General features: G+C 33.7%; 2 protein-coding genes across 2 annotated transcripts; one reads left to right on the top strand and one right to left on the bottom strand.

Moving 5' to 3' along the window:
• Positions 1 to 1,790: 1,790 nt before the first annotated feature.
• On the bottom strand, positions 1,791 to 3,584 carry LOC11424395 (purine permease 3). Its single transcript, XM_003602812.4, has 2 exons — positions 2,747 to 3,584; positions 1,791 to 2,334 (listed from the first exon to the last, which is right to left on the bottom strand). Exons 1-2 carry the CDS (start codon positions 3,503 to 3,505, stop codon positions 1,978 to 1,980), a joined length of 1,116 nt encoding a protein of 371 aa, XP_003602860.2. The 5' UTR covers positions 3,506 to 3,584; the 3' UTR covers positions 1,791 to 1,977.
• A 4,911-nt stretch (positions 3,585 to 8,495) lies between these two features.
• On the top strand, positions 8,496 to 12,321 carry LOC11429708 (protein DETOXIFICATION 27). The gene is made up of 9 exons (XM_003602811.4): positions 8,496 to 8,876; positions 9,025 to 9,566; positions 9,652 to 9,738; positions 9,838 to 9,894; positions 10,822 to 11,060; positions 11,183 to 11,301; positions 11,471 to 11,557; positions 11,644 to 11,698; positions 12,112 to 12,321. The coding sequence occupies exons 1-8, from the start codon at positions 8,586 to 8,588 to the stop codon at positions 11,692 to 11,694; spliced, it is 1,473 nt and encodes a 490-aa protein (XP_003602859.2). The 5' UTR covers positions 8,496 to 8,585; the 3' UTR covers positions 11,695 to 11,698; positions 12,112 to 12,321.
• The last annotated feature ends 461 nt before the right edge of the window (positions 12,322 to 12,782 follow it).

Below are 12,782 nucleotides of genomic sequence, written 5' to 3'. Positions count from 1 at the left end.
AGTCAAAATTAAATCTTACATTAAAATATAAAAAAATTAAGGGTTAAATATGTTTTTAGTCCTTACATTTTGTGTCCCTTTGAAGAATAGTCCATACATTTCATTAAATATTTTAAAACCATCTAATCCTTTCTAATGGTTTCTCTAATAGTTTTCCTAGGTCTTCCTCTATCTCTTTTAACATGACTCTCCTCCATTTGATATATACTCTTCTTACAACGACATCTATGGGTTTTTCTCTCTACATGTCAAAACCATCTGATCCTACTTTCTACCAACTTTTCTACTATATGTGCTACCCCCACTCTCTCTCTAAATGATGTCATTTCTAATCCTATTTCGTCTCGTCTTACCACTCATCCAGCGCAACATCCTCATCTCTGCTACACTTACTTGATTCTCATGTTGGGCTCTTAACCGCCCAACACAAATTAAAAAATAAATATTGCGCAATATATTTTTCTATTTCCGTGTTTTAATTGTTTCTCGCACTCTCGATACTCGCTCAAACTACCTTCTTCTTCATAGTTCTCTTCCAACTCACTTGAGCCTAACCCTTCTACGTTCTCTTCTATGTTGACCACTAGCGTTCTTTTTCTCCGTTCTCACCTGAAGCTAACCCTCGAACACCCAACACACGTTCTTCTTCCCCGTTGACTCATCATCGTTCCTTCGTCCGACAAACCTCGCCCTGTCATTCATGAATGAAAATACAAATGTGGAATATGTATATGCTTATGTCATTTTATAACTATGTTGAATAAAGATTAATCACTTACACTTTATTGAATTTTTTTGGGGGGAGACTCGCACTTTAATGATTAATGAATTAGTTTAGGTGATTCATGTGAAATATGTTGGTTAAATAAGTGGATAATATTTTTTTTTGTGGTGGTCGGAGTTTGAACCCTAAACCTTGCATACATTATGCATTGTCCATACCATAAGTGGGTAATATAAATACACATTTGAGTGGTTAATAAAATATGGAAAATGATAAGAAGTGTCCTTAGACACTTGATAAGAAGTTTAACAATATTAAAATTTTAAAAATCGACTTTTCTATTTAAAAAAAAAAAATTAACTTTTTCTACCCAGAATTGATCCCTTGTTTCCTTGTTTAGCAAAACCCATAAATATTTTAAGTGGTTCCCTTAAAAAAAATTACTCCAAGTGCTAATAACACAAATCTATATTTGTGCTACATGAAACGGTGTATTTTAAATAAATAAAAGAGAAAGGCTAAGAATATTGGGAGTTTTTACGGTATACCCTTAAATTAAGGTGTACCGCTTCACCTATCTCATAATTCAATAAGTTAACAATCATTTTTATGTAATAAAGAAATATCTATCGACTTTTATATTTAAAAAAATATTATTTCATAAGAAAAAACATCATTTCATTATTTATAAGAATCATACTAATTTTTTTTTAACATTTTATCCAAAAAAAATAATCAATATTCAATATTATGAGTATTAAAAATTAGAAAATGTTGAATTTTGATTTACCGACACTTTTGAGAAATAAAATATAATTATTATAATTATAACTAATAGAAATTGCCAAAAATATTATCTCTGACACCCACCTTTTCATTTGATAAAATTATTAATGTGGATTCTACACTTTAAAAATGAGTTTAACATGAAACGGTGGAGTTCATAAGAATGTCATCGTACAAAAGAGTAATATTAAAAAGAGTGGTAGAAAGAGGTATTAATAAAACTCCTCTTAAACAAAATACACACTTTTTATACAATAAACAAAATGCACATTATACCAGCTTTAAGTGAAATTCAATTATATTATTGGTAAGCCTATACCGTAACCATACTTACTGGGATCAATGTTTACGAGATGAGACTAGTTTACACTTGCATTTCCCTTCTTTTTCTAAAAAAAAGTAAGACGTTTAATTAAAGCATTTTGCTTAATTAAAACACTCAAACATTTTTATACCCTACATTCCAATCACGGAGCAGGTAGCCCCTCTATAGTTTGACCCATCTCTATTTCTAAACTACGTTTCTTCTTTTCTGCTTTGGCATGTTTGATCTCTCCATAGAAATAGGACACAAACCCCCAAAGAGAAAGTACAAGTGACACCCCTTTTTCTGCTTGAAATTTTTCTTTGTAGAAAACAACTGCCAACACTTCCGTTAGTGGTAACAACACAGCAATCAAAATACCCGACAACAACGATGAGGCACAAAAAACAACTCCAATAGCTCCCAAGAAAAACGCTTGCCACATTATCGCATTAAGAACCAACACAACATAGTAAATGCTTTCTCCTAGCCCAAAATTTCTGGCTTCCCTTGGAATCATCTACAGTTTCAAATCCAAAATCTCAATCACAATTATTATTAAATAATTAATAAAATAACAAAACGAAAATCATTTAGTGTTTGGATCTTCTATATCCTTCTTGAAGATTCAACTACTCTATTTTCCACTTAATAAAATCTAATCTCTAATTGTATGAAAGGTAGATCCAGACACCGAACACGACACTGACATGTGATAAATACAAATAAAAAATAAACAATAATCACAAGTGTGGTGTTGTGTCGGACACAAGACACAGTTTCAATCAAGAGTGTCCATATAACATAGATTTTCATAAACTCCCGAACAAAATAGATGAAAATAGCTTAAAATTGTTGAAAACAACTTTTATAAAAGTAACGCAAACTATAAGCTATAAACTGCAAAATAAGCTGTTTATCCATAATCTTACCTTAAAGTCATTGTTTATAATCATGCCTATGGTACAGAAGATAGTGGCAAACATGCACATAACGAACTGAAATTCCATAACAAGAGAATAAGTGATGGGTTGTTTAATCTTCTTATAAACCAACTCAACCGCAGGCAAAACAAATCCATACAATGCAGATGCAGCAACCGTGGTTGAAAAACCAATCGCATATTGTTTTGCAGAAACACCAGCAGGACGATCACTACTCGTATGCATAGCCAAAACACCAGCACCAACAGTAAGCAAAAAAACGGCGTTTACGGTAAATGCTGTAAATTTCTGTTTCACAAGAAGAAAAGCGAAAAACGCGGTGAAACCAAGCTGAGATGCTATAATTAAGGAAGAAGTGGAAACCGGAAGCCGAGCAACGCCATATGCGTAGAGATAATCGTCAAGACCGGTGAGGATTCCGACAAAGGCGGCTGCAAAGAAAATAGGTGGTTTCATGGAGATTATATTTTGTTTTTCTGAGGCGATGGAGATGGTGTTGGATGGTAAAGGTTTGTGGCGGTGACGGAAACGTTGGATGTATGAGATTGTGAGGGGAATGAGCATCAAGGGGAAACCGGCAGTTTCCAGGCAGGCGGAGAGCCAGACACGTTGGCCGCCGTGGATGAAATAGAGACGCATTATTAGGGGACCACCGGAGTTACCTAGGGCTAATATCAGACAATTTACTATCAGAAGGAATTTATTCATTTTTTTCTTTGCAACTTGTTGTTCTTTTCCTTCTTCCATGTGTGTGTGTGTTCTCTCTGTCACTACTTTGGTTTGTGTGATTGCTTAATAATGAAACTTAATGCTCACATATGATTATGAATGGGGCTATATATATAAAAAAGAGAGAAATAGAGAATATACTTCTTTAAGGTAGATATTTGCAATGACGTTTAGCATATACAATGCTTGTTTTTTCTTATAGAAATATAATAATATAATAATGGAGTTTCATCTTAAGTAAGTATTTACCATATCTATAGGAACAGTTTTCTCCATATAACACTATTCTAGCATTATTTTTAGTATTATTGTTTCTAAACCTCTCATTTGAAAATGTGACTTTTTTAATATAAAGTTATTAATTTTATAATATAAATATAATAATATAATAATGGAGTTTCATCTTTAAGTATTTGCCATATCTATAGGAGCAGTTTTCTCTATATTACGTATTCTAGCATTATTTTTAGTATTATTGTTTCTAAACCTCTCTTTTCAAAATGTGATTTTTTAATGTAAAATTTATTAACCTTATCCTATTGAATTGAAGTCAGCACTTTTTTGTTTTTGTTTTGAAAAGGTCAAAAAAGATATATAAATATAAACTAAACACAACAAGACGTTTGAGCATAAGGTGTGCCAAAACGCCTTGGAAAGAAACAAGGAATTACAAATTCTCAAAAAGCACAAGGGCCAAAAACGGCACAAAAAAAAAGAAGAAAAAAAATACAAAATTACATCTAATCTAAATAGAATAAAGGAACTTCACCCTTTCAATTAACGCTTGTAACCTTTCCTCCTTTGTTTGGAAAATTCGCTTATTATGTTCTTTCCAAATTACCAAATAATATTGAAAGAAAGTTGATTCTTCTTCGACACACCTTGTAAACCGCCAAACTAATGAAGATGATTGATGAGAGAGCCATGGAAAGCTGTTGAAAAACTGAGCCAACCAACAATAAGCAACCACATGCCACCAAAAAAGGCACAATTAATAAACAAGTGATCTTTGTTCTCATTGGCACCACAATTCGCAACGCAACCTTGGTCAATATCAGCTAAAACACGCTTTTGAAGTAACTTATCCTTTGTAGGCACCCGATTAAGAAACAAACGCCACACAAAGATGGAGACTTTAAGAGACACCGCTTTTAACCACAAGAATTGAGCAACATTTTGATGTCTATTATCCGTCACATCTCAAGTAAGAATAAGCAGAATTAACAGGATAATAGTTAAGCATGTAACTTCCAAACCCATCTATCAACTCTAGCATCCTGCAAAACAATTATGGTTAAAAGAGCAATACACTCCCCTGACAACTCCTCCCACACGAACAACCTCCTACGCCACTTCCAGCCCTCACCATTCACCCCCAACCCATCGCAAACATCTCTGCCACCGTCACTAGTTTGTTCTCCACTAACTCATACAATCTAGCAAAAGAACTTTTCAGAGGCTTCCCTTGAATCCAAAGATCTACCCAAAATAGAATATTTGTATTATTACTGACCTCACGGGTAATATTATCAAGCAACCACCGGCTATCTACATGACCTACTCCCTCTCTAACATATTTAATTGCCTGCCACCACACTGATCCGCCTCAACCTGTGCAACACAACCACCCCCTCCTCTTCATAACGGGCGCATAAGACCCTATACCACAAACTCTCTGACTCCTCTAAAATCCTCCAAACCCACTTACCTAACCTAGCAAGATTAAACTTCTTCAACCTCCGAACCCCCAACCCGCCATCCTCATTTTTTAAACAAATAATGTCCCATTTAATCCAAGTGATTTTCCTAAATTTCTCACATCCCCAAAAAAATGCATTAAAAATAGATTCAAGAGTAGAGATTATACCCGAAGGGGCCTTGAAGAAGGAAAGAAAATAGACCGGAATGAAAGACAAGACAGATGAGATAATATAAATTTTTTCTAAGTTAATCAAGGTTGGGCACACATATTTACGTTAGTGATATTGGACCCCATTAACTTGTCTAAGAGAAATATATTTGTACAATCATTTTTTGATAACTTTTAAACAACTCTCTCATACTTACATCATTCGCTTAAGTTGTCACAAGAATTGTCATTAAAAAATTGTACAAATATCATTATCATTACTCTTTTTGACACTATTAGAACGAAGTTCCTTTAAATAAGGAATTTGATGTCAAAATTGTTTTTGGAGGAGTTCTTTCCTTCTCCTTTATGTCCCTTTTGATTTTGAGTGGTCATTCTACCATATTTTTTAGTTGCAGCAATACCCGTATTTGAAGATGTAACTCTCGACAATAATAAACTGAAACAACAATTTGTGTTGTCTTATCTTAGACTTCGTGATTGATCATCTTTCTTACAAAAGTTTACACAGTGTCACAAAACATATTAAAGAAAGCGACCTAGCCTGCAAATAAACCCACTAATATATTGTGGCTTAAAATTCCTTTTTACAACCGTTTTTTCAAAATAAAAAATAAAAAAATAACAGCAAATTGAATGGGTGATAGTGTTCGTAACAACGGTGAAGATAGTGGTCACTAGTGTTCATAACAACAACAGTAGAGATATGATGGAGACATTACATCGCAGGACCAATGTATTAATCTCTTTGTCTTGCTAAACTGCAAAGTTCAGTTTATATGTTCACGGGGACGAGCCACATTTCTTTCTAATACACAGGGAACGGATAACTATGAATAAAAGAGCATCTCCAATGCTAAAGATTAAGACCGGTTCATAATTTCATTTTTTGTGGGTCCAACATAATGTTCTTTGTTTTACATTAAATTCGGTCCCATATACTATTATTTCTTCTCCCACATCTCTACTTTCTCACATCTCCACTTTTTACCCTCTCTATGCTGCTTTATTTTTATGAGTGGAAAAAAATAAAACAATTGATGTTCTTGGCTTTAAGAGCCAAGCTTTGGAGATGGCCTAATGATACTTGCACAATTTTTGTTAAGAAAAAGATACCAGCAACAATTACTTTATGCGTATTTAAGAGCAACTAGATATCTCTCTCTCGTTCACAAGGAATTTTTTTTTTACAATTATAATATTGTGATTGACTAATATCAGATGACATTGACACATCAATGTCATTCAATTGCTACCTGTAAATTTACGGTGATGTTAGTCAGGGATGTTTGTCACTTTCTCCATAGACTAAGAAAACAGAACTTCTCAACTAACGGTTGGTGCTTGGAGTTTAATTAGCGTGTGATGTAGACCTCATCATAAAGTTTAATTTTATCCCAGGTCATATTTCTTTATCTTGTTGTTTTACCCGAATGTCGCACTTGTACCTCAGGCTCTAATAATGTGACACATTAAAAAACCAACATTATGAGAGAAAAAGTTAAAGTGAGACCATAACCCATAATCTTTAGCTATATAAATATCAATCGTGCCTATAAAGTCAATTTATTTATTTACTAAATTTTTGCATAGGATTTTATCCTTAAAAAAAAAAAAAACTATAGGATTTTGTGATCGACTTTTTTATATTCTTGAGGGTAAGCGTTGAAATGCAATAAGCATGTAAATCTGTAATCACAAAAGAATATTCATTTTAGTACAAACACGAATTGATGTCAAACCTCAACAATACTTACTTTGGGGGAGTTTTGGTGCAACTTTCTGGGATGCCTGGGAGAGGTGTTGGGTTTGTATTTTTCATGTTTGTTAGTGTAGTGTACCAGTCGGTGTTACTTACGATGGAAGGTTTCATCTTGATCTCTTCAGTGTCTTTGAGAAACTTGTAACCTTTAGTTCATTTAAGCTTGTTGTTACCGGAGTATTTGTACCCTTCATCTAGTTCAAGCCTTTAGTTGGTTAGTCTTCAATAAAATTGCATAATTATTGAGAAAAAATAAAATATAAAAGAGAGAGTTTAGCCACACAACGTTTTTGAAGCATTGTCCACTTTAGGTATTGTGTAATCCTTTACAAATTTGTCATTTGTAAGAACTCATTTTTGTATCGGAGTGAAAGATACAAACATTATTGACACTCGATAATAAGTATGAGCATATATGCAAAAAAGTAAAATGATTGATTCTAACAAGTTAGGAAAATCACAAGTGATGCTCAGATTGTTAGAAGGTATCTGCAGCGGCGTGGAGATAACGAATAAGGATGATCGTGATTGTTCTTATGGCTTCCAAAAACCTTTTTAATTTGCTTCAAAAACCAAGGTGTTCAACTATTCATTGAACACTTTGCATTGTTTCGTTTCATTTTCGTAACTTCATCCGGATTACTTGGCGTTTTGTGTCTTTTACGGTGTAAGCCTGCTAAGGCTTTCGCTGTTTTTACTTTCAGACGACGTTATATTTTATTATTAAATACACTAAGGTTATTATCTTTATTTTCATTTTTAATGCATCATCTATATTTACAAACTTGGACATATCGTCTTTCTCTTAATTTTAAGTAACGCTTTCGGTTCTTTGTCAATTTTTTGTTTTTAACGTTGATTTTGTTCTTTAAGATTCTTAACATGTGATCTTACATGAACGTTTGCAAAGACCAATTGATTATCCCAGAGCCACGTATAATGGAACCGACCGACTTTAAATAGTAAATACTAATATTTCGGCTTTACATCCGTTAAATCATTTCCATTTATTCATACAAAAATCCAAATAAGTAAATATACGTTGATATTTTTATATAATATGCAATAAATAATACAATAACGATGCGTTATATTGATATATCGTGTATAAAATAATCAATTTGCAGTTTAATTAGGTTTTATAAAATAAAAAAAAATTAATTGTAATTCTAGCCTGTGCTTGACACGGGTTTCAAAACTAGTTCTAATATAATCATAAATTATTTTCATCAAAGAAAGTCATGTCATCAATTTTTGCATATTTATAACAATTTTTATAATATTCTTATGACAAAAGGAAATACTTATTTTAGAAATGATTTTTTATTAGAAAAAAAAAAAAAAACTCCAAAGGTAATGTTAGAATTTGAGTTTGTAAAGACAAAGATCAAATATCTCATTTTAATATCTAGAGAGGGATTTGCTTCCTTCACAAACATTGTCTTTCATTGCAAAGCAAACAACATATGGGAAACAACAACATCCCAGGTGAATCTGAAACAGAGAATCTTCCACTGATACAGCCAACGCCATCACAACCGCAACTACTTCAACAAAACAGTAACTCCTTAATACAACAAACATGTTTGGAATCAAAGAAACTATGGCACATTGCTGCCCCTTCCATCTTCAGCCGTCTTACCATGTTCTCCATCACCGTCGTCTCTCAATCTTTCGCTGGCCATCTCAATGATCTCGACCTCGCCGCCATTTCCATTGCTTGCACCCTCCTCATTGCCATCACTTTCGGCTTCTTGGTACACCTCAACATTACTTTCTATTTAATTATTATTATTTAATTTAGTTCAACTTGTATTAGATTTGATAGGTTATTTATAAATAGCGCTTATGCTAGAAGAGCTTCATTAAGTTCTTTATCCAAACAGTGTCTTATTTATTCTGTAGCTTGGAATGGCGAGTGCTCTTGAGACCCTTTGTGGCCAAGCTTACGGCGCAAGACAATACCACATGTTGGGTGTTTATTTACAGCGTTCTTGGGTTGTTCTGTTCTTTTCTTCAATTTTGTTGCTACCTATGTTTGTGTTCGCCACGCCTGTGTTGAAATTCATAGGACAACCTGTGGCGGTTGCAGAGCAGGCGGGTTTGGTTGCAATTTGGTTGATTCCGTTTCATTTGAGTTTCCCATTTCAATTCACGTTGCAAAGATTTTTGCAGTGTCAGTTGAAAACCGCGATTATAGCTTGGGTTTCAGGGGGGGCACTTGTGATTCATGTGATAGTGAGTTGGGTTTTTGTTTATAAGATGAGAGTTGGGATTGTTGGGATTGCTCTTACTATTGATTTCTCTTGGTGGCTCTCAGTTTTGGGAATGCTTGTGTATACACTCTTTGGTGGGTGTCCAAACTCATGGAATGGTTTTTCAGTTGAAGCTTTTGTTGGTTTATGGGATTTCTTTAAACTATCTTTGGCTTCTGGTGTCATGCTTGCGTTAGTATTTTCCTTTTCATCTACTGATTTTAACTTATTTTTGAGGTTTTGCGATTCTTTAAACTATGTTAATGTGATATTTCAGGTTAGAGAACTTCTATTATAGAATGTTACTTATAATGTCTGGTTATATGTACAACTCTGATGTTGCAATTGATGCTCTTTCAGTTTGGTAATTTTTTTACTTCCTTTGCTTTTTAGTTTAATCTGATTGCATGTTTCACTGTATTTAATTATTTATTGGATTTTTGATGAATTTTGTTGCTGGCAGTGTAACTATTTATGGTTGGGAATCCATGATACCGCTTGGTTTTTTGGCTGCGACCGGGTATGTTGCTGGTTGTAAGTCTCCTTTTATTTATTCCTCTAAAATCATGCTAAATTTTTTATTTTGGTAGCCCCAAGAGTAGCATAAACTGCGATGTACTCATTAATTGGAATCAATGCTAAGAAGCAGAACCCTGTGAATCGGTCAACAGCCATCCCTGTGGGATCTTTTAATTGAGTTTGACAAGACAAACTAATTATGTTTTTTTCACTCTAATTTGCTTCAAAGTATGTAATTGTAACTTTTAGTAGACTTGTGAGAAGTGATGCATTAGTTTATCTCTTGGAGATCATTGTCCGTATCACATGTCTATACACCTTTTGCTTCATAGTATGTAACGCAGCATCAGATTGTATGGTGCAGTAACGCAGCATCAGATTGTAAAAATTGTTAACACTTGCCATTTGCCAATCAGTTCTCACTAAGCATTGAATGGTGTAATGTAGGAAATATATGTCATAGGATAAAATACTGGAAAATGTGTCCAATGCGGTCAGCTGTGATGCTGTTGCGGAGACTTTAAAGTCTGCAATATTGCGGCCACAATTTAAAACCATTAATTAAAGGTCCCTCTTGTTGCGATGAGTCAAGTGTGAGTTAAAGTCCCGCATTGGATGAAAGAGTTGACGTGGAACAACACATAAGTGAGATGATCCATAAATCAAATGCCTTAGGGTTTTGAGTGAAGATGTGGTGTCCAACTTACTTGTATGGTTGCTCTTAGCTTAATGTGACGATCCAACCTAGTGAGACTTCCCGTCACGGCTCAACAACTCTAGCTCTAGTATACATAAAGTTATTCCTATATAAGCGTACCAAAGTGATAGGTCCTTTTTCTTCTATTGATATCTTCTTTTTCCCAACAAAAATAACTCTCTAAAATCTCAATATTCCCCTTTTTTAATCATTTCACAATGTCCATATCAGGGTGCGAGTAGCGAACGAGTTTGGCGGAGGCAATGCAAAAGGGGCGAAATTCGCGACGGTGGTTTCAGTGGTAAATACTGTAATCGTTGGATTCATATTTTGGTTGATAATTGTGGTTTTTAATGAGAAGCTTGCTTTGATCTTTACATCAAGCTTATCTGTAATCCAAATGGTCAATGAACTATCAATCTTGTTGGCTTTTACTATTCTTCTTAATTGCATTCAACCTGTTCTTTCAGGTAAATCTCTAATAATATACTTATAATATAGACACTCAACTCCAATGTCAGTTTTGTGAACTTAATATTACAATTTTTTATGCTGTATTTACCGATTGTATCTGTTGGTTTTCGATTTTTAGGCGTTGCAATTGGATCTGGTCGTCAAGCAGTAGTGGCTTATATAAACATTGGTAGTTACTACTTGGTTGGAATACCTCTTGGGGTTCTCCTAGGCTGGCTGCTACCTTCCGGCATAGTGGTAAGTGTCATCACAAAGTAATATTCCACTCCATTCTTGCGTAAGATAAATAAAGTTTAAGGTTTAAACGCTATGCAAATTCAATCATATCTCAGCACATAAATATTTGTAACGATAATCATAAATGCATATAATTTTCCTGACGATGATGATTTATTTATCGTATCAGGGTATGTGGACTGGAATGATGAGCGGAACGGTGGTTCAAACATCGATATTGGCCATTATTACATTGAGATACAATTGGGAAAGAGAGGTAAGTTTTTTTTTTTTTGCTTGTCTTGTTGGTGATAACTGATAACAAAACTTGTAATAGTGTCGTGCTTGTTATCTTGTTTGTAGGTACGGAATGTCCAAATTCATGTTAAGGACGACGCAACGTCCAGCCAATAACAAGGTAAATTCATGTTGTATCATTGTCTTGAACTGAAAAATATTACTTTGCTATTTAAAATAGTTTTATTCTTTGCCTCTTACAAGACCACCTCAACACATAATTGTATTTGTGATTCTTTACCGATAAATATTCATATTTATGAGAACATTTATCTGTAAACACAGAAACTGGATGCATATTTCACATATTCTAGTGTTATTATTTCAATCCATGATAAAGCTTATTCTTCAAGAATAAATTTCAATCTTACTGTGTATTTGTTGTATCCCTCAAGAAGAAGGTAAGTATGTTTTACAACTCAATTAACAACATAAAGCATTTTAAAACACTTATAAATCCCATATTATATACTTCTTAATCCCCACTTCAGGAAATTTGTGCGACCAGCCTCATTTCTCCTCTTTAAATGCCAGATTACCAAATTAACTTACACATCTATGTGTTTCAATTTTTATCAAGTTAGCAAAACGGTTATTTTAGTCGTAGGACTGAAATATATGGAACTTCTATGAATGAATTGGGACTTGGAGGAAATGAAGTACCTGAATGAGATTACTACTGTCTGATAAATCCAAGGCAAGGTTGAGAATGGGATAGACATTTCCAAGGTATTACAATTTGGTATTGATTGCATGGAAAACTATAAAGTTAGCATTAAGGGGCACACTATTTCAGTTGATATGCTTCAACTTGAGCATGAAAGAGAACCGTAAATGGAATTTTTCCTTTTACACATTCAAATATCTTTTGATTAGATAAATCTTCTCTGTGCGACCATGAACATTGGCATAATTTTCTTCCTAGAGTTATATTACAATATCTACTGTTGATTTTAACTCCAACACAACTCAATAATGAATACATTGAAAAAATATGGTGTAGTGATACAATGAAGATGTTTATTTATAGAATGAGATGGATTAACTAATTCTCTAACCACCTAACTAAATCGTTAAACCAACTACCTAACTCTAGTTAAATACTGTAATATCATTGATGTGAAAAACCAAAAAAACTTTTGATTGGGATCACACTGAGTAATATTTATGTTGATGATCCACCAACTAGTAACATTATTACCAAA

The sequence above is a fragment of the Medicago truncatula genome, chromosome 3 (genome assembly GCF_003473485.1).
Source record: "Medicago truncatula cultivar Jemalong A17 chromosome 3, MtrunA17r5.0-ANR, whole genome shotgun sequence".
NCBI lineage: Eukaryota > Viridiplantae > Streptophyta > Magnoliopsida > Fabales > Fabaceae > Medicago > Medicago truncatula.
The sequence above is the reverse complement of the archived record's forward strand: the minus strand, read 5'-3'. Positions and strand labels throughout refer to the sequence as shown.

What these genes read in the sequence shown, in the direction of transcription:
- LOC11424395 (XM_003602812.4), bottom strand. Translation starts at nt 3,505, where the DNA reads ATGGAAGAAGGAAAAGAACAACAAGTTGCAAAGAAAAAAATGAATAAA. An exon ending in TTATAAACAATGACTTTAAG is followed by an intron (nt 2,335 to 2,746) that starts GTAAGATTATGG and finishes TTGAAACTGTAG; the next exon opens with ATGATTCCAAGGGAAGCCAG.
- LOC11429708 (XM_003602811.4), top strand. Translation starts at nt 8,586, where the DNA reads ATGGGAAACAACAACATCCCAGGTGAATCTGAAACAGAGAATCTTCCA. An exon ending in TGCTACCTTCCGGCATAGTG is followed by an intron (nt 11,302 to 11,470) that starts GTAAGTGTCATC and finishes TTATCGTATCAG; the next exon opens with GGTATGTGGACTGGAATGAT. An exon ending in GATACAATTGGGAAAGAGAG is followed by an intron (nt 11,558 to 11,643) that starts GTAAGTTTTTTT and finishes TCTTGTTTGTAG; the next exon opens with GTACGGAATGTCCAAATTCA.